At 38.4% G+C, this 22,337-nt stretch overlaps 1 protein-coding gene across 3 annotated transcripts in view; it reads right to left on the reverse strand.

Annotated features, from left to right (window-relative positions):
- The window catches only part of GRK3 (G protein-coupled receptor kinase 3), a 117,176-nt gene that overhangs the window by 42,612 nt on the left and 52,227 nt on the right, over window positions 1–22,337 (reverse strand). For 2 of the 3 annotated variants that reach the window (XM_075060091.1, XM_032769842.2), the window contains exons 3-8: window positions 15,060–15,133; window positions 6,563–6,664; window positions 5,743–5,817; window positions 3,137–3,198; window positions 2,126–2,177; window positions 1,314–1,405 (exon numbers count right to left, since the gene is read on the reverse strand). In XM_075060091.1, coding sequence (XP_074916192.1) covers window positions 1,314–1,405; window positions 2,126–2,177; window positions 3,137–3,198; window positions 5,743–5,817; window positions 6,563–6,664; window positions 15,060–15,133 — 457 coding nt within the window. Of the gene's footprint in view, window positions 1–1,313; window positions 1,406–2,125; window positions 2,178–3,136; window positions 3,199–5,107; window positions 5,373–5,742; window positions 5,818–6,562; window positions 6,665–15,059; window positions 15,134–22,337 lie in introns of those variants that run through there. The other variant, XM_075060092.1, reaches the window with a different exon arrangement.

Here is a 22,337-nt window from a genome sequence, read left to right on the forward strand (position 1 = left end):
ACCCCCATTACCTTTCTCTATTCTCATGCCTCTGCACTTCAGGGAAACTGGAGAGGGCGGGAGAAAGGGGAGGAACATCTTTTGCTTCCCTTATTGGTTCTGAGTTCCTTAGTTTAGGGATTCAGGCTTCTTCAGAGAAAGCGAATGCGCAAATGTGCTAACTCTATCTCTGAGGTGGAAGCCTATTTAGCGCGGCTTTTGTCCAAAAGAGATAGATATCATTTACATTTCTGTGCATGGTCTACAGACTACATGGCAGGCCCATTTTAAAAATCTCAAACTAAAAAAGAATAAATCAACATGTGCACAAAAGTACTGCAACAGGAATGAAGATATTAATAGTATTATTGAAATAAATACTTGAGGTGAAAGTCACTGCAGAAAGATTAAACATGACAGTCATTTCAAGGGACCCTTCACTTGTTCATAGCTCAGAGTCAGGATCTCAAAGGTATTTAGCACCCACTACTCCCACTGAACCCAAGGGAACCACAAATAACAGCATCTCAGGTATCAGGAATGTTCTGTTCAGATAGGTGGGAATCATCTAAGAAGGATCCCTGGCTTCAAGTGGGTAGGAGAGCAGGTAGACAGAACCATGTGGAAAACCCATACTATGTCCAGAAAATCAAAGATGACCATGTGATGGGAGAACTGTGCCTAACAGCCAGGGGTTTTCTATGCAGAAATTAGGAGCTGTGTGTGAGTGGCAGTGCTGGAGAAAACAAAGGGTCTGATTTGGGAACCTGAACCCACAAATGTGTTTTAGCTGCAATTCTAACAATGTAGCACCGTCAATTAGAAGAAACCATTGCTGTTGTTTTTTTCCTTCAAACCACCTGGCTCAAGAGTGTAAATAGTTTTAATTACAAAGATTTAGGACACTGGATTCTTAAACTGCCCACACATCTCTATCCCACAGCTCAATTCTGAAATGTGCTGAGCATTCCTAGCCCTGAGCCAGCAAAGTACTTAAGCACACCCTTAACTTTAAGCATATGAGAAGTCTCCTGTGACTTCAGAGGAACCATATGGGTGTTTTCAGTAAGAATATGCTTAAGTGTTTTGCAAGACTGTGGCCTGAGTGTCCAGTATTTTGGAGAATCAAACTTCCAATGAGGCTTTAAGCCACTCTATACATTCAAACTCTTCTTCAACTGACTGGACTCTAGGACAAAACTCTATTGCCCAATTTAATTATACAATCAAAGATGATCATTCCGCTCTGCAGAGATGTTGTAAAAAATTCAGAGATTTTTTTCCTTATATATTTAGAGTTTATATTTATCATTAAAACACAGTATATGACTTACATTTTTCCAGTGTCCGCTTTTCTGCAACCATATACTTCACCAAATCCCCCTCGCCCAATTATTCGGTGTACACTAAAGTCATTCATGGTCAGCTGTGAATTCAAAACACACAAATTTCATTTTCCAATGCCCAGGAGCTTTCCCCTTTACAATCTCTAAATTCATTTGACATGAATGTACGAAAGTGGATATTTGTTCTTTATTTGTTGGATTTATGGTTTCTCTACCTGTTTTCAGAAAGTAGCTCTCTTATTGTTTATGCTCCCCTATGTCTGCAAGCACTAGAATCTAGGGAGGTCAGAGAGATGATATTTACAACAGCCATGATGACAGGAGATGAAGGCATGGCTGAGGATTTAAGTGGAGATGAAACCAAGACAGAAACTTACATGAGCAACGTTGCCTTGCAGACAAAGAAATTGTGGGAGTAAAACACTTTAGAACTAAGGGATCAGGCGAAGAATACACCAAATGGAGGCAAGTAGGTCTGACTTTTGAAGGGAAAAAACAGAGGGAGACAGAATAGTACTTGGGTTGGCTTCTCCTGCTGAAAAGTAGTGCTCAAACAATCTGTTTCCTGTAACTACCTATTTCAAAAGCACAAGGCTATTAAGTCATGACAGGCAGAGAGGGTAGCCAGGGAGGAATCACTAATGGTGCTTGGAGGTTATGTACATCTAAGAATAGAACAGCATATCAGAATAATACTCATTGTTCTTCTTACTAAGGCCTTTTAAGGAGAAGGAGTCTTTAAAATCTAACACGTTTTCTTTTCTACATCGGCTTTTGACAAGATAAATGTAATTACTTACATGAATATTTAGTTCTACATTTTTCCATTGACAAAATCTAGTAAACTTGTCACTGTTCAAAAAAAAAAAAAGTTAAGTTAAAAGGTTATCCAAAAGAATTACAGAAAGTATTGTGAAAAATGCCAAGTACTCTAGTTTTGAAAATTAAATTCAGCACAAGGTAATTTATGAAGATTAAAATTGCCATTTAAAAAAATTCATAGATTTTTTTATGTATCACAAGCAAAGATAATTAAACTGGAAAGTATGCAATGTAACTTCAAATTTTAATTAACCTTAATATACACTGAGGAATAATGTAAACCTATTTTATCCTGAAATAAAGAAGATGTCAATACTATTGAATGTTGTTACAGGATAATTGTCTTCTGCTGCTATATCAGTTATAAGATGTTTATTTTCAGGGTAGGAAAAACTGATCTTTTGAGGACATTATTTTGGCTACATAATCTGATATATGATTTGTCAGCAGTAGATTAGGGGTCAAATCCTGTGCACTTTACTCCCACCAGTAGTCTCATTAAGGTCAATAGCACTATTCAGATCTGTAAAATTAACTGGATTTGCCACCTTACATTTCCTTACAGGACAGTTATTGTTAGTTGTAAACCGTTTGGGCTACATACAAGAATTGCTGTATAGCTCATCCCCATAATACTGTAGTTTATTTGTAGGAGTATGACCCAAATGAATGGAGTTAGAGACTTTCAGACTTTTAAAAGATCAAGCTGTAAAAAGTCATTATTACCGTTACACAGTGCAGTGGAGTGGTCCACTAACTGTGTCATCTTACCATCCTTACAAGTTCTGTCACAACTACACTGCATACAATACCGGGTTACCCTGATACTTAACATGGTATCCGTATCAAGGCTAGTTCTTTGGAAAAGCTTGCTGATAGTACACTATTAATTAACTAAACAATTCTAGCCTTACTTTGCAATAATACTCAAGGGACCAGTCCAACTGCAGGAGATTACACAGTAGTTCATATAGTACGTAGATTCGTACCTTTCCATAAATTTCTGAAATATTTTTCCTCGGAGACTATCACAAATTTCTTCTATGTATGGCTAAAAAAAGAACCAAAATTGTATTTAACTTTTCCATGTATGATAACCTGAACATGCAATATTGTCTAGTGAAAACAAATTACACGTTTAGGTTCCAGCATTTACTGGCACTGGCAAGTACAACTGTGTTAAGCATCCTCAGTGCCCACAGAAAAGAGGCCATAAGTAACTGCAATATTTTGTGGCGACTTTCTTGGCTTATGGCCTGATCCAGCAGAGAACTTCAGCATGGCCTTGACTTTAAGAACCTCTGTAGTTGCACTAAAGACAAGCATTTGCTCAAGTGCTTTTCTGAATCAGCGGCCTTAGCATTTTCCTGGGAGGGACTGGAGAGAATTTTGCAGTCTTCGCCCATGGGCCAACAACAGGAAATGAGCATTGAAACTTTATGGATTAATCACCAGAATTATCAGGCTGAAAACACTGCTTCTCATTTATTTAAATTAAATAAGTTTAGAAATTATGGTGAAGGCTGTGAAACTCAAAGACCAGCCAGCACAGGAACACCAAGATAATCTTTCCCTATTAGTGCTTCTCTCTTCCCTCTCCTTTATTTCCTCTACCTTACTACCAGCAGCTTTAATTCACAAGTGGTATATTTGAAAGAGGAGCACCGTTACTTGGTTTGACATAGTGTGCAATGATTTCAAATCCCAACTCAATTAGCAGTGGTTACATGAGATTCAAATCACATAATATAGATTCCACTTTGTCAGTCTCTCTGCTTCTAACATCAAAGACAATCCACTGACACAGTAAGACTGTTAAACAGGTTTAATATAACAGTACTTTAAATGCTACAGTAAATGTAATTACTATAAAAGTACAGCAAATTAATTTAAACCTGCAGTCACTGCCACATCGCATAGGTTCATATTAACAAAAAGCCAGGACATTCAGCATTAAAGCAAAAATTCCATCTTTAATTTGTCTAAGTATGTGATCAAACAACTTCAATTTCAATTTTCTTGCTTAGGTTAGTTTGTGTTAGAACTGTAATAATACAGAAATACTTATTTCTCCTTCAATTTGTTTGAATAAATAAAAAACATAAAAGGTGCACTTTTTAAACCAATAAACCAAAATCCATTATTTACTTTGGTGCTAAATTTGTGGACATAAAAATCCTATAATTCTAAAACATTTATAGCATTTTATAGAAAGGTACTCTAATTTCTGAGGAGGAGAAATAGCCATTTTTCGGAATGTAATTTCCCACTGTATTTAGAATAATGAAAGAACTATAAATTGACACCAACACCTAAAACCCTCATGTGAAACTGCAACATTGCTAACTCCAGCCGTGTACTCATATACCTCAAAAATATGGTGCTATATAATATAAGTTAGCTGGAGGCAAAGGATCCACTAAACAGAAAAGTATGTGCATTGCTATGCTTTTATATTTCTGAAACATGAAGTTGAATTCTGTACTTGATGACCTGATTTATGTTGAAAGGAAGCATAGGGATCTGATGTAAAAGGGATTCATTCTACACTATATTTAAAAAATGTAATTTATCAGTGGTTGGCAAAGCAACTACAGCCCACTTTCACTTAGAGTGTATATGTGAAATTCCTCACACTCTGCTAACTGGGTTACCTAGAATGCACTTGGAACCAGCATATGAAAGCATAGATCCAAATGGAGCATGACCTGAATTTCTAGGACAATGTGTGAAAAAGCAACACTACCAAGTGGTTAATTGAAACTGGGTACATATTTTTAATTGAATTTCTTCTATTTTGAATGAAAGTTTCACAGTTATCTAAGGAACCCTCAGTGAGAGAAACTAAGGGCTAAGTCCTGCAAGCTGCTGAGCCCTCTGACCCCAAACCAGAAAAACACTTAAGTACATGCTTACCTTCAGCGCCCTTATATTTTCCCATTCCCTACTCACATGCTTACACTCAACAGCCTCCTTAAATGCTTTCCTGGACCAGGACCAGGGCTCTCAGCACCTTGCAGATTAATGATCACAGGCGGGGAAATGGATTGACCGCATGCCCAAACTCCGACTGCCCAAGGTGACTCTCTCCTTGTGCCACAAGCAGGATGCCCAAGGGATGAGGATTTCTTTCAAACACTGCTAGTCTGCTGGCATACTCCTCAACCATAGGCATAAAACCCACTGATCTCACCAAAAAAGAGCGAGCTGCGATCATTGTTCGTTCTAAGACATTTCCCACATGATTTTGGAGGAAAGCAGGAATAAAATGTTAATATTAGACCCCTTCAGTCAGCAAAGTTATAGAACAGTTAGTAATCTATTTTCAAAAATGTACTCAAAGACTCCTCTAGCTAAAGACGACTAATCCACAATTTTTATTATCTTCAAAAAGACAATGAACTTAGAAACATTCTCTGATTATTATATACAGAAATCTTTCCCTGTATCATTTTGTTTTCATTGACTTCTGAAATACAGTATCCAATTCTTGTCACAACTGTAATTATAATATGTATATAAAGGAGGTTTCCTGAATTTTCTTACATTCAAATAATTAAATAAAACCTGGACATTCTGAATGCTTTCATCTCACCTGAAAAAGACTTAGTGGCACTTGTTTCTTGGCAAGGTGAGTTTGTACATGATCTACAGCTTTCTTTGAGAATGGCTTTGGAAAAATAAAAGTAAGATTTTAGACAAATAGCTGGAAAAGAGATATTGAAGTTCTCAATTATTGAGGTCACAATACAAGTTTTCAACTAAAAAGGAATGTTGCTTATATGAAAAATACACAAACTTCAAAATGAAAGTAACTTAGCATCTATTAAACATCCTGTTGAGTAACACTTTGAAAGTTATGCCAATCCCTACTTCCAAGCCCCTCCCCCCCCCAAATAATCACAGACTATGGCATGCATGGTGGAGACTATCCATCAAGTAATTGCAAGGCACCAGGAATACAGAACACATGAAACCACCAGCTGCTTCTTTGTAGTCCCACAAGTTTTAAGAAAAATGTACACTTACATCCCAGTACATGCTTACTTTCAGGCATGAGTATTCCCATTCACTTCAACAGAATTATGTGAAAAGCAAAGCCTGGACATAAGCACTTGCAGATTCAAGGTCTTAAATAACAGGATAAATTTCTCTCTGGCTCAAATCATGTCATTATTGTAGATTATCCACTCTTTCAAATAAGGCTATGCTATACAAAGAGTAACAACTGAGTTAGTAGACACTGCTATCATAATAGATACTGCTATTGTCACACCTTGAGCAGTGTTTTGTGTAATTCCCTGTCAGACTTTCATCTATTCACTATCCTTCCATTATTAAATATTTTAAAGAACTTAAAGTCAAAGGAAATATTTAAATACGAAAATTATAGAGTGAAACTGCAGCATACATACATGTGAGCAAGACAGCAGCTCTTTCATTATGTATGTGTCATAAATCTGCCGACTTCTGCTAAGACGTTCCTCCTCAGAATCCAGTTTTTCGTACTCTTTTATCTGTAATATGAAAGAAAAGGAATCAGTCAATTAACCTATTTCTAAACCTTTACACTGTTTAAGGAAAGAAAGATTCTTCACTGTGGTAGAAACCTTATTTCCCTTCATCCCTTTCTCAGGACAGGGTTTGTGGAGGTGCTTGTTGCAATTCTATAGTTAAGGATGACTTCTGGATTCCAATCCGAGAAGAGATTTGCTATCCCCCTGTAACTTTTGATTGAAGTAACCAATTTGATTTCAGACTGTGGTGCTTAAAATGGGGTATGAAGAATTTTGTTTGAAAATTTAATAAATTCTGGATTAAAAACATATGCACATTCCTTCCTAAACCATTAGCTGGGCTGTAAATTGTGCATATGAATATAGTAGAACCAGCAGCATGGAAGCCAAATGAGCAACACTGTTTATGCTGTAGGCCTTAGCAGTAGCACTTTAATATTATATGTATACATTGAAATACACACACCACCTATAAGTAGGAAGTGCCACAAAACAAAGGAGACTAGAGATGGAGTTTGTGAGTGATCAGATCACCCTGTCTAATGAAGATCTCTAACTAGAAATACTGATATTGGACACGTCAGAGTTCATATGTAGCTCGGCTGTAGCTCTGAAGAAAATTAACTTCTAATTTTATGCCAGAGTCCTGAGTGCAAGTACTGAGAGAACTAGATAAAACACATTAGGGGTTCAACAGGTTTAACATAGATAACAAGTGCATTCCCTGTTATGACAGTAGTAAGAGTGTAATCCCATTTTACAGTCCTTGCAATCCCATTTTTACAGAATAGAACTACTGAGATACTGTGCTATTTCTGAAACAAATGTGATTTCCTAGTGTTTGTTAGAAGACTGGGATTTGGGGCAGCATTCAGGCCTCTCAATGGGCTGAGCTGAATCAGTTATATGAATTTCTAATCAGTTACCATGGAAAAAAGACTTCTCTGTTTACGTCAGCTTTTTAAAATACTGAGAGTGGAAAACAACTTTTATGATGAAGAGGCTACTGCACTGACTTTCTCTTAAGAGGAGATACTGTATCATCGATATCTGCTGGGAAAAATGACCTATTTCAGGAATTTCTAGTGGTCCCTTCACAGAAGGATCTTGAGTTTGATCTTGTTTACTATAGACCATTACACCACCAGTTGCAATGGAAATTTAAGTGACCTTGCTTCCAGCATAGTGTTTATAATTTAATTAACCATATTAAATCTGTAGTTAGAACAATAGAATTTAGGTTAAGATATTTGAGAATATTGTAAGAAATATAAGAATGACTGGTTTACAAATTCACTGCAATTTCTACGATTTTTGTTTAGTGAGTAAGCAGCATTAGTGCTGCATAAAGAGATGAGATTATTGTCTCATCAAGGTCTAAAAACTGCATTAGACATGGCAGATAAGAGTCCTCATGCTCATTCTGTGATACAGGAACAGACTAGCTCATAACAAATTTGGGAACATCAACTGGAGCACTCTCACAGAAGAGATAGTATATAAGGATAAATCTAGGTGAGAGCAACAGATAACCACAGGGACTTACAAACAGGTTTTGCTCTACCAAAGCAGTAAGAAATCCAGGGAGGAGGCATAAGATATAGGTTCTGTTAGGATGAACCTCAGACTTTGTCTCATGACAGCGAGGCCAACCCCGAAAGACCTCAGATCCATTCTGTTCTGAAGAAGAGTTTATCAATGCAAATCTTTCAATGGGAGGATTACTGGCAAGACTCCTACTAGGGCATGGAGAAGAAGGAAAAGAAAGAGATAGTTTAATATCCCCGAAGGACGGCTTTAGTTTTGATATACTGAACCTCCTCCAGTTCATTCTGTGAAGAACCAGGATACAAATGAAGCACCGAGTATGCTGATTTGCACTGGATCCATCCATCAGCTTGTGAATCAAGGAAATCAAAGCACTCCAGGGCTGAGACTCAGTCTAGCCCTTTTCAAGAAGGAACAGAGCACTATGGTTTCCTGTACTTCCAGACCTACAAAGTAAAGGCTGCACAGATGATGTAGTGCCCAGTCACACATCTGTCATTGCGACTAACGTTGGACAGGCTGGTGTTGGTGAGTCTCCACTTGGAGAGAACACATGGACCAGACTCTGGAAAAAACTTTCATACAGGTGGGGAAAAAACAAGGATCTGTGATCGCCACTTTAACAAGTGGAAAAGGTTATCCAGATTTAAGAGAAAGCAAGTAGTTCAGGAGATTTAAAACTGACGGACACAAAAGGGTATGTTTTGCTGCCATTTCAGAACACATTTTTCTTTTGGAAGCTGTCATAGTTACAGGGCAAGCAGCAATTTAGATCCCTTTGCAGTCCCTCTCAAGTGCACCCCTACAAGTAACTACCTTTTTCTCAGGGTAGAATTTCACAATTCATCCCATGCTTAAAATGGGTCTCTGGCTACAGTCCCCATTTTTACCAACTGTTAAAATGACACAGCTCTAACTGTATTTGGAGCTTGTGACCAGAGTCTGATTAAAGTGACACAAACGTACTATGAATCCAAAGACCCATAGCAATTAGAGTACTGGGTTAAAAATAAGAAAAGCCTAAACACATAGTCTTACCTACGTCTAGACTTTCCTTGCGAGTTTAAGAAGGTTCCACTTAACTCAGGCCTGCCAAGCATTGGGCTGGTGAGACAGGTTGCCTCTGCAATTGCTGCCTCTCAGACAGTCTGATGTTCCATTCTGTATCTCTCAAGTCACAGGTTTTCTTTTTATTCATTCCAAAGTCCCTTTGTTCAGAGTTCCTGCTTGAAGATGTCCTGGGATTTTGAGTAGAGCCCCTGAAACTGATCAAACTGGCTTATGCATTTCTCCAGAGGATAACTTTAAATGGCGCATTCCTGGGATTGTCGTTTTGAGCACCAAGCAATTGAATTCTGTCTACAAATTGTTTGGGAGTTCCTGTAGGATTTACCCTTTACTTATCTTTTAGCCCACAAAGCAATCACTAAAGCTAGATACACAGATATAGAAATATAACAATAATAATTAATAAAGATAATTCCCATGCTCTTCACAGAAGCCTTGCAAAATTCAAGTAGAATTTGTTGCACTCCATCTACACAGATTAAACAACACGCACTCTTCAAGGGGATAAAATTCAAATAGCTTGTTGGAATAAATTCTTGTCAGAGTGAAGAATATGTTCTTGTGATGGGAGCTCTGAAGAGCTTCTTCCTAAACCTGTGCATGATCATAAAATTTTATAACCACTTCAGAGTTTTTAAACATGTTCTGAGATTGAATCGGAACCTTGAAGGATTGGGAAAGTGTAGCACAAACAGTGTCAACTCTTATTACTGGCCAACATTAGCCTCTCTGCAGCAATAGTCTAAGAATAAATGTCACATTGAGTCACAAATGGTAAACCAATTCAACAGTGCTGGGCCAAGTACCTCCTTTCTTTCCATCTAGGGAAATGAGAATGTGTCATCAAGAATATTCTGACTCTACTGCAGTCAAGCGAGATGATATAAGAAGACACTTTTTAATATCAGATCATGGATGGCATACAAATTCAGCTAATTTTACAGGTTTATTTAATAGAACATTTCTACACAGAGCCAAAAGGAACATGATGATGGGCAGAGATCACAAACTGTCACGGTTTATCTGATAACTGATATATAGCAGTAACAGCTCCCTCATGAGTTACTGTACTGTCCCATAAATATGGTGGCATTACTGATTCATATATGATAGTCCTCTGGCAGACTGAAATACCACAGCTCACCTTCGGAAATACTATCTGACAATATATCTTTTCAAATGCTGAAATTAGAATGCTTAAGTTACTGAGCACCTAAAAAATGATTTTTGACAGATCTAGATGAATCACTCATCCAGATAAACACACGATCGTGACTCACATTGCAATAACATACGAGATCCCTTCAGCATGGAGCCTTTTTACATCTAAGGATAATTGTTATGTAACAATTTATTAAAATTATTCTACCTGAAAAATGTGGTAAGTAAATCAAATATATAAACATTTCAAAGCTTTCAAACGTAATACTTTACTGTAGGAAATACAGCAAGTCTCTTTTTAAAATATCTAAACGGGACTTCTCTAAAAATATGTAACAAGCCTTTTAAAATATTTTTAGGCCATGTTTTTCTAACCCTTAAAGTGCAACTTCAAATTGTTTCAAAGATAAATAAGTGACATGCAATAACTCATGTTTCTAAATAGTATCTATACAAACTGCTTTCTTGGTTAGATACTACAGTAATTTCTTAAATGTATAAACAGATGGAAATCATAGAAAAATGTATTCAGTATTCCTCTTTACAATGCATAACATTTCTTAACTCAAATTAGCAATTTTGGAGTTCTAAGCATTTATCTTTAGACCAACAACAGCTTAGGAAGAAGCAATCACTTAACATTAACTTGACAAAGCCCCGGCTGGGATGATTTAGTTGGGGATTGGTCCTGCTTTGAGCAGGGGGATGGACTAGATGACCTCCTGAGGTCCCTTCCAACCCTGATATTCTATGATTCTATGATTAATGACTTTGCTAGTTATTATCCTATTTTGAAAGTTCTCTTTTGAGGCAGTCATGGAAGGACAATACCCGCTTCATCTGGATTCTTCTGATATACCAGATCCCTAGTACTCTAACTTGATGTCTGGTTTTGGTACAGAGGCTGTATTAGTATCCTTAGTCAACTATCTCCTTCTGGCAACAGAAAACAGCTGACCTTGTTAAAACTATCAGCAGTCTTTGATAACATTACTCACCAGGTGCTGCTTACCCACCTGCAGGATCTGTCAGGAACTGATGGGACTGTTCTGCAATAGTTATGTTTGTTCCTTTATAAGAAGTCTCAGAAGGTGATAGTAAGTAATTATTCATCACTCTAAGGTCCCTCTTATGCAAAGTCCTAGAGGATTATACTTTGTTGCCCCTTCTGTTCTACATGTAAGAGGGCTGCCAAGGAAGTTTGAAGCATTTGGGGCTGCAGTGTGAACAATACATGGATAAAATTCAACTTTACATCATCTTTTTCACAAATGCAGATGGTGCAGTTTGCTAATCCATGTCCCTGTTTAAATCACGCAACGGAGAAATAAAAACACACTGGCTGAAAAACAGTCTAGACAAGACAGAGTTAATGTGGATTGGCACAGGATATTATTTACAGAAACGGATTGTAGATGTGACTGCTTTCTCTGTTGGTGTCTCACTTCATGTCAAGTTGGTTAGCAATCTTGGGGGTACGTTTGGACCCTGTTTTACGGCTCCAAATTCAAATGCCTTTTAAATTGACTACAATGATTTTATAATTGGATCAGAACAACTACAGAACCAAAAATCAATCACGTTAATGCAGTGAGCTACAAGCAGTCACACTTCATTCTTGAGTCAAGCTCTTAATTCAACTCCAGTTGCAACTGAAAAGACTTTTTTATTCTGCCACATAGAATGCTCCAGGCCATGAAGATGCAGCAACCATTTTCACCACAGTTCTTAAAATTCTGTACACAGTGCCGTCAGCTGATCTTGAATTTCCATGCACTGCAAAACTGTGGTCATTTATATCTCATCTGCAGTTAATTACCTTTCACTGTTGCATAATCCATTATGCAATTGTTACAGCTAGGTTGATTCAACACCATGTATTCTCCTCAAGACTACTCTTTAAAACTACTAGGAAGCTTCAGTTTGTGTAGAATCCAGCAGTCCAAATAACTGGTAGAGCGAGATGACATGCACTCACTGCACCTATGCTCCATCCAATACACTGGCTCTCAATACTCTTCCAAGTGCATTTCAAGGTGTTGGTTTTAATCTGCATGTATAAAGAACTATATTATTTGGGACTTGACTATCTTAGATATTATTTTTCTCTCTATGTACGCCATTATCACAATGGATATAAACTGAAGTGTTTTTGCTGACAGTCTCTAAATGTGCGTTTCTGAAGACTGGAGACAGAATCCCTAATGGTAGAACTTCATCCCACAGTGTGACAATGTGGCCAAAAGACCTAATGCGATTATGAGATGCATAAATAGGGGAATCTCGAGTAGGAGCAGAGAGGTTATTTTATCTCTGCAATTGGCACTGCTGTGACCGCTGCTGGAATACTGTGTTCCGTTCTGGTGCCCACAATTCAAGAAAGATGTTAATAAATTGGACAGAGTCCCAAGAAGAGCCATACGAATGATTAAAAAGAGTAGAAAACATGCCTTATAATGATAAAGTCAAGGAGCTCAATCTATTTAACTTAACAAAGAAGTGTTATGAGGTGACTTGATTACAGTCTGTAAGTACCTACATGGGGAACAAATATTTAATAATAGGCTCTTCAATCTAGTAGGGGAAGGTATAATATGATCCAAAGGCTGGTAGTTAAAATTAGACAAATTCAAACTGGAAATAAAGTGTAAATTTTTAAGGGTGAGAGTAATTACTTATTGGAACAATTTACTGAGGGTTGTGGTGGGTTCTCCATCATCGACAATTTTTAAAATCACGATTGGCTGTTTTTCTAAAAGATCTGTGCCAGGAATTATTTTTGGAAGTTCTCTGGCCTACGTTATACAAGAGGTCAGACCAGATGATCACAGTGGTCCCTTCTGACCTTAGAATCTATGAATATCAAGCTGGTCAGAGCCCATATTTCTTAGCTTCTGAGAACTGTGCAAGTCCAAATTTTTCAGCCAACTCTTTGCTGAATGGGTCTGAACTGAGACAGTCTTCATTTTAACTTTCTTGTCGTTTTATTTTCTGATTTCTAAGTTACTGATTAAACTTTGCAGAAAAGGAGCAGGAAAATATAATAAAATTCAAGCTTAAAAAAAAAAACAGAATCCTCATTCTATAGCAATGTTACATACCCACCTTGCCTAGCCCAGGTGAAATTTCTTGACAAGAAATGGTGATATTCAGAATATTCCATATCAGCCTGTCTCCTAGATCTCAACCAATTACTGATGGCTAGACTAAGAAGTATATGCAGATAGCTGACTCTTACTTTGCGTTTTTATAATAACAAAAATCATGTAAATGTATATTAAAATTGTATACATCTCTCTATAAATCTTTATGCCCCACTTGTCTTCTTAGATTATAAATGTATTAAAATGTAGAGACTCTGTGAGTCTTCATATGTAAATACACAAATAACAGCTGGCACAATGAAGTCAGGTCCTGATTGGTGCCCCTCAGTCTACTGTTAAATAAATACTAAATAATAAGAAATGCAACTAGGTATGCAACTCAATGCAACTCACTGAAGTGCAAGATATGCAATTCAGTAATGTCAACGGAGATTGCATGTGCACATCTGAAGGAAGAATATAGCTCCTAAATGTAACTTTAAAAGAACTATACTAAAGGTTGCTCTCTTTAAAAAAAAATGTTTGAATCAATCTGTAAAGAATAAAAAAACCCTAGAGGCCTGACAATCCTAATAGTCCAGCCTGCAGCTGGCTTTCGGTTTCGGCTTTAGCATGAGTCACAGCATCCAGAAATAGTTGGCTTCAATACAGTACATACAGTAACTTCACCATATGCTCAAGGGGAAAAGGAATTCATACACCTACGCTATTCCAATCAGAAACCGTGATTCTTCCCCCCCACCCTCCCGTCAACCTATTGGTATTTTTGAAACCTTCTTCGGGTGCATGAATCTGATAAATGCCAATATGGTTACGTTTCAGTCAATGTGTTTTTTCTTACATTATCATTTTCATCAGCCAAAAGCCTGCACACTGCAGTGGCATCATGAAACCAAAGACCAAATAAACTCAACATGTCTTCAAGTGAAGATATCTATTACAACTGCACTTCTTTAAGTGTTCTATGAATCCACTGTTACAAAAACACAAGAAGCTTAATAAAAAGACTGAGTCTCAATATGTACAGTTATACCAAATAATAGCACAGCTGAAACATAAGCCAGCAAAATAATTTCTCCTTTCAGCGTTCATTTTGTACTGTTTAAATGTGCGATTGTTATCAATGTGATACCAAAGACAACATTGTAATCACCTTACAAGCATGATTTGAAAACTGTACAAAAAAACCAATTAAATTAAATACTTTGTTCTAACATTTTATTTTAAAAAGGCTCTGATATATGTTTAAAAAGCTAGCACTGTTGTTGTAAGATCCAAATGTTACTTACCACCATTTCTTATGAATCATTAATCTACTTAAGGAAACTGAAATGTATTAGAACAATGCCTATCGTAATACACCCCTCCCTTTTCCTTCATTATGCCCCCAACCAGTGCCACCCATATGCTCTTCCTACCAAGCCCCACCCCCAAACACAAATACACCTGGTCCAGGCAAGCCAGTAATTAAGCTTATGACATAGACCACCAATAGAAGATAAAGGGTTTCTTACCTCTTCATAAAATTTCAGCTGAGGGACAGCTTCATCAATTTCATTCATACAATAATCTTTAAAAAGCAAAAATCCTAAAAAAAAAACAAAAAATACTTTAGAGAGAAAAACATGAATTAACATGGTCACTTCCAGGCAGGATGTAGAGTAACCAATATTCTTATGGAATTTGTTTGTACCTCTGTAAGTATTGTTAATGCCTGAAGTATATCAATTACAATTATTTAATGTCTGTACAGTATTTTGAAAATGTATAGTAATATATAAGTATTGCTATTAACTTATTTCCCCTGGGTTGCAATAAACAATCCTCTTTCATTTGCTCAAGCAGCAGAGAATCCTGTGGCACCTTATAGACTAACAAACGTTTTGAAGCATGAGCTTTTCGTGGGTGAATACGCACTTCGTCAGATGCATCTGAAGAAGTGGGTATTCACCCACGAAAGCTCATGCTCCCAAATGTCTGTTAGTCTATAAGGTGCCACAGGATTCTCTGCTGCTTTTACAGATCCAGACTAACACGGCTACCCCTCTGATACTTTCATTTGCTCATAACTGTATAAAATGTTCACATTGTGCACTGAAATTTTTCATGCCTAGTCTCTGACCAAAGGTGAATTTTTTTCAGAAACCTTGAATAATATCCATCTTTGAGTTTTCCACAAATAAGGAGGGAAATTATAGATATATTTTCCTGTTTTAAACAATTCAAACCACTTTTTATAGTAATAAAAATACCAGCATCACTTTTCTAACTAACTAATACTTAGATCTTTTTTACCCAATATTTCAAATACATTTTATAAACAACATAACATTATTTTCAAAGACATTTATAAAGACTTGAAAACATGACTACTGCAGTCTATTCCTTGGTTTCCAAGATGGGATGTTGAGCAGAGTGTTTTTTCACAAGCAGTGTTCAAAAAACATATTTTTTTTATGTATGTCTGAGCTGATATCTGCTATCCTGAAGTATCTTTTTGCTCAGCTTAACACTGATCTCTCTTGCCAGAGCTAACTGTTATGGTTATCTCCAAGACTCTAGGACAGTGGTCGGCAACCTTTCAGAAGTGGTGTGCTGAGTCTTCATTTATTCACTCTAATTTAAGATTTCATGTGCCGGTAATACATTTTAATGTTTTTAGGTCTCTTTCTACAAGTCTATAATGTACAACTATACTCTTATTGTGTGTAAAGTAAATAAGGTTTTTAAAATGTTTAAGAAGCTTCATTTAAAATTAAATTAAAATGCAGAGCCCCCCGGACCAGTGGCCAGGACCCAGGCAGTGTGAGTGTCACTGAAAATCAGCTCGCGTGCTGCCTTTGGCACACATGCCATAGATTGCCTACCCCTGCTCTAGGAGCTGTTAATGTACATGCTTTCAGCTCACTTCAGCAACCAATATGTTTTTCCTTACTTGCTCTTAGTAAGTGCACACTGAAATCATAACCAATGACAGATGTGGTCATGAAACATTAAGGTACAGCTGAATGGGCTCTGACACTGACAGATCAGCTCAGATCAAAGCAATAGGTCAATTCACTTGTTTGTGAATATCAAAGTAGTACTGAGCTTTAGTTTGAGTTCAACCTAATTCACTCATATGCTAATAGAAATCAACAGAGGTGTTCATTGTATTGCTTTCATTTATCTATATCCTGTACTTAATTAACCCTATATCAAAGGTTTGTGTTAAATATTAAGCTGAAAATTTACTTGATGTGTAAACTTCCTGAAAACCAATGAATCTTATCTGTATTGCTCTCACTTATCTATTTCTATAGTAATGTAATGGAAGATAATTGCATAATGTATATCACTAACTAAATTACTCATCTAAGAAATCTTGTGAAAGCTAAATAAGTGCTTAAGGATTTAGCAGACAAATGCTAATTTCAAAGCAAGTGGTCATTGATGCAGGGACCTGATGTCAAAGATTCAAGATGCATACTTCATCAAAGGAAGCGCCCATATGGGTGAAGGCATCTGTCAGCTTGTCTTCTGTGAGCATCATCTATAACTGCTGATTTAAGAGAATGATCCTGTATCTCTGGACTGGTGGATTCTATCAGGGAGGAATACTGAGAAACTGGACAGAGATCCCTAGAGTCATTCTAGGTAATCCTGAAAGATTTATGGAAAACTAGCAGATTACTACATCCCTGCTACCACTTTGGACCTACAAACTTGGACTCAACTGTTTATATATTTTACCTGACTTAACTTCTCAATAACTTTAATTTATTTTCTTAGCTAATACATCTTTAGTTACTTTACTAAAGAATTGGCTACCAGCATAGGCGCCAACTCCGTGGGTGCTCCAGGGCTGGAGCACTCACGGGGAAAATTGATGGGTGCTCTGCACTCACCTGAAGCCAAGCTCCCCGCCCCGCCTCCCCACCCCAGCTCACTTCACCTCACCTCTGCCTCCACCTCCTCCCCTGAGCGCACCGCATCTCCGTTTCTCCTCCTAGGGCTTGCCTGTTTTGCGGCATAACAAGCTGTGGGAGGGAGGGTGAGGAGCAGAAATGCGGTACGCTCAGGGAAGGAGGTGGGGAAGAGGCAGGGCCAGGGTGGGGATTTGGGGAAGGAGCCCAATGGGGCAGGGAGGGGCAGAGTTGGGGGGGACTTTGGGGAAGGGGTTGGTATGGGGCAGGAGGGGCAGGATGGGGTGGAGTCAAGGTGGCCCCAGGAGAAGGGGTCAAGCACCCACTGACGCCAGCAGAAGTCAGTGCCCGTGGCTACCAGAATTGTTTTTGGCATGAGAACAAGAGCATCCATTGACTTGAGGTAAGTGATTGGCCCTTTGGGAACAGGAGTGACCTAATAACCTTTCATAAAATCACAGAATAATAGAATATTAAGTTTGGAAGAGACCTCAAGAGGTCATCTAGTCCAATCCCCTGCTCAAAGCAGGACCAACCCCAACTAAATCATCCCAGTCAGGACTTTGACAAGCCGGGCTTAAAAACCTCTAAGGATAGTGATTCCACCACCTCCCTCGGTAACCCATTCCAGTGCTTCACCACCCTCCTAGTGAAATAGTGTTTCCCAATATCCAACCTAGACCTCCTCCACTGTAACTTGAGACCATTGCTTCTTGGTCTGTCATCTGCCACCACTGAGAACAGCCTACCTCCATCCTCTTTGAAACTCCCCTTCAGGTAGCTGAAGGCTGCCATCAAATCCCCCCTCACTCTTCTCTTCCGCAGACTAAATAACCCCAGTTCCCTCAGCCTCTCCTTAAAAGTCATGTGCCCCAGACCCTAATCATTTTCATTGCCCTCCGCTGGATTCTCTCCAATTTGTCCACATCCCTTCTGTAGTGGGGGGACCAAAACTGGATGCAGTACTCCAGGCGTTGCCTCACCAGTGCCGAACAGAGGGGAAAAATCACTTCCCTCGATCTGCTGGCAATGCTCCTACTAATACAGGTGCATTCATCACAAAGTGCAGTTTGTCTGGGTGGTAAGATTGGCTGGAGAGCCTAAGGGCACTTTCCCTGACTCCATGGTAAGGCTAATATTTGTTATTGACTTGGTGAAATCTAATTATAGAATATACCACCAGCTGGGGAACATCTGCCCTGTTTCCCTACAGTCAGACCTGAGATTGGCATTCAGAGTTGTGAGCCACTCCAGACAGAGTGACACAGCATGAGGTTGGTTTTTTGTTGGCGATGGTTGTTTTTAATGTTGTCAGTGTGCTGCATCTTTTACTCTCCATTGCTTGTTTGTTTTTATTTTATTTTTAAATTGTGGCTTGATTTAGGAAGTTTTAAGAAGTTTACAAACCCTATACATGTAAATATGAGAGGAAATACAAGAATTATTACAGTGAGCTTTTGATTAGAAAAACATAATACAGTAATAGAATCATTGGCTCTCCCTATTTAACAGAGGTTACCAAGTTACAGAGTAAGCATCTTTACACAACCTATGACATATTGTTTCTAGTAGTTTAATTAAATTGAGTGAAATCTCTGATTACCCATATTTAACAAACCAGGCATGTCTAGCAAATGTTACTATTAAAAAAACACCTGGACAGGTGTGCTTGGGTTTGTTTTGTTTTGTTGTCTGCAGATGAATGTACTTTGACTACTGAATACATTGTAACCAAATATCTAAGTATTTATGTGTCCTCTATCTTGCTGAGTATATTACTGGTGCATTAATTTTTTTCATAACAAACAGCTCCCATATTTTTAAACCATTTCTCTAGAGCCAGACCATTTTTTCCAATAAGAAGCTTTCAGTAGCCTAGCAGCTACTAGCAGATGAGGGATTAATTCTTCATTTCCTTTTGTGTGACCATTTCTTCTAGGAAGGCCCAGGAAGGTTACCAAAGGATCATTTGGTAATAAATATACAATAAGCTGTGATAATTGCTTTTGAATTTCATCCCAATAGTCTTTAATGACCTCTACATATCTACCATAGATGCATAAAATCTCCTCTTTCAGCACAATTTCTCCAAAATGTATTCCCATTCAATCTATCTATATTTTAACCTGAATGGCATAAGGTACCATTGAAACAGAATAAAGCAATTTTCTTGTATTGTGTTACAGCCAGAATCAGGAGTCCAGAGAGGAGCTGGAGCAAGTCTGGAGCAAGGCAAGGAACAGGGCAGGAGCAGGAGCAAGACGAGGAACAGGGTTGGACAAAGAGCAAGGCTCAAGCAGGTTAACACCTGAGGGCGGGGGTCTCTTGCCACTGTCAGGCAAGAGAGAGTTCCAACCCTGGAGTGATGTTGAGCAGACTGAGCTGCTGTTCTTCCTGTGAAGTTGACATACCTGCCTGAGAGTCACCAGACCAATTCCTGGCTTGGGAATTGGCCACAGCCTAGCATAGGAGTGAATCACCTTACAATCACTTCTACTAAAGGTAGCTTTCTGTATAAAGCAGCTTTTCCAGAAAGCTGAGGAACATAATGGCTGATTTGAAAGTACTGGTATCATGGAAGAGTGGACAGTTAAAAGTAATTTTGATCACTAAATAAGTTAGAAAAGTTTCTTTGCTGAATAGCTGGCTAACCATTTGTATTTCATGGCTTGCCCAGTCTTTAAAGCTCTCTGCTTTGCAATTTGGGTTAAGATCTAGATTGGTTCCAATGGAAGTCACTGGCATGGGAAAAAGAACTTAATTTTTCCCAAGTTCTATCTCACAGCCGTACAGCAGCGTCAGGATGTCTATACATTTCTGGAAGACATGATTTTTTATAAGTCTATGATAGCCTAGCAATATCTTCACTGCCATAATTTCTTGTTCAATTAAAAAAAAAACTGTTTGGCTGGATTAGAGAGCCCCCAATCCCTTACTGCTCTGAGCTGATTGGCTTGAAAGAACCATAGAACATTTGGAATAGTTAGTGCACCCTCTTTAATGGGTCTGTACAAAGTAGCTGCGCTCTCTCTTTTTCATCCCCTTTTATAACCTCCTTTCAGGTGCATTTAGCTTATGTAAGCAGTCTGAGGGGAGGTGAGAGGGGGGAGGAATCTCACTGAGTTTCACTGCATGGATACTGGTCGAGGCTAACAGAAAGCCAATTTGATCATTATGTGATTATTTATGGGGAATGAAACCAGGGAATTACATTTAACTTCACCGCTTTGAGTCTCAAAGTTGTGTATCAGTTAGCTAAAATAAGGCCACAAATTCAAAATTAACACATCTGCTTTATTTACTCATTTTACATGACACATAGCCCAATCTTAATCACACTCAAATCAAAGGAAAAGCAACAAAGAGTCCTGTGGCACCTTACAGACTAACAGACGTATTGGAGCATGAGCTTTCGTGGGTGAATACCCACTTCGTCAGATGCATCGTATTCACCCACGAAAGCTCATGCTCCAATATGTCTGTTAGTCTATAAAGTGCCACAGGACTCTTTGTCGCTTTTCACAGATCCAAACTAACACGGCTACCCCTCTGATAACTTGAAATCAAACGGGGGTTTGCTACTGACTTCAGCAGAAACAAAACCACATAAAAATGTAATGCCAAAAGAAAAACTGAGAACCAAGGAGTGATTTAATTAACAATGCTGCTAAAACATGACTGAAGTTTAACCTGACCTCTGAACCTAAATTGCAATGCTGCTAACATATTCAGATTGTCACTTTACACCCACTAGAAAAAGACAAGAGAGAGAGAGAGAGCAGGAGGAAGACAGCTCCTGAGGATGTGTCAGGCAGAAAAAGAAAAGATTGATTTGTAATGTGCAAAGTTAAGGCTTCTATTATCAATCTACAGCAGCAGTACTGAGGAGGGTCTATTCTCCCATAGATAAATACCTAACTCCTTTTAACGTCAGTAAGAGTTTCACATTCCATTCTGAATGGACACTAGCGAATAGTTTTGAAAACAAAAACAAACAAACAAACAATGAACACAAAATAATTATTAGACTGTCAGATATCACAGGTAATGGAACAAACCCCAGGGTGGGATGCTACAGTAGATAACTATGTTTCATGGATGGACTTGACAAAAACTAGGCAAGCCATTTACAACACAAACTTTGTTTCTCTACAAAAGAAAAAGGACACTAAACTATTGAAACTGCTACGTGCCAGAAGGAACCACAACAGTGGTTCCTTTAAACCACCCAACAATATCATTAATCTTTCCAGCTACACTCTTAGCCCGGCAGAAGAGTCTGTCCTATCTCGGGGCTTCTCCTTTTGTCCCTCCAGGCCCACAAACATGATATAGTTCTGCGGTGACCAAAAATCCTACTTTCGACATCTCCGACTCAAAGAGTATTTCCAACACACCTCCGAAAACACAGTAACCCACAGAATCCTTTCTACCAGCACTACAAAAAGGATTCTGCATGGACTCCTCCTGAAGGTCAAAACAACAGACTGGACTTCTACATAGATTGCTTCCGTTGACATGCTCGGACTGAAACTGTGGAGAAGCAGCATCACTTGCCCCATAACCTCAGCTGTGCTGAACACAACACCATCAACAGCCTCTGGAACAACTCTGACATCATAATAAAAAACGCTGACAAAGGAGGTGCGGTCGTCATCACGATTAAGTTGGAATATGAACAAGAGGCTGCTAGGCAGCTCTCTAACTCCACCTTCTACAGGCCATTGCCCTCTCATCCCAATGAGGGTTACCAAAAGAAACTACACCATCTGCTCAAGAAACTCCCTGAAAAAGTAAAGGAAAAGATCTGTACGGACACATGCCTAGAACCCCGACCAGGGGTATTCTATCTGTTACCCAAGATCCATAAACCTGGAAATCCTGGAT

This window comes from Chelonoidis abingdonii, chromosome 22 (genome assembly GCF_003597395.2).
Source record: "Chelonoidis abingdonii isolate Lonesome George chromosome 22, CheloAbing_2.0, whole genome shotgun sequence".
NCBI classification, from domain to species: domain Eukaryota; kingdom Metazoa; phylum Chordata; order Testudines; family Testudinidae; genus Chelonoidis; species Chelonoidis abingdonii.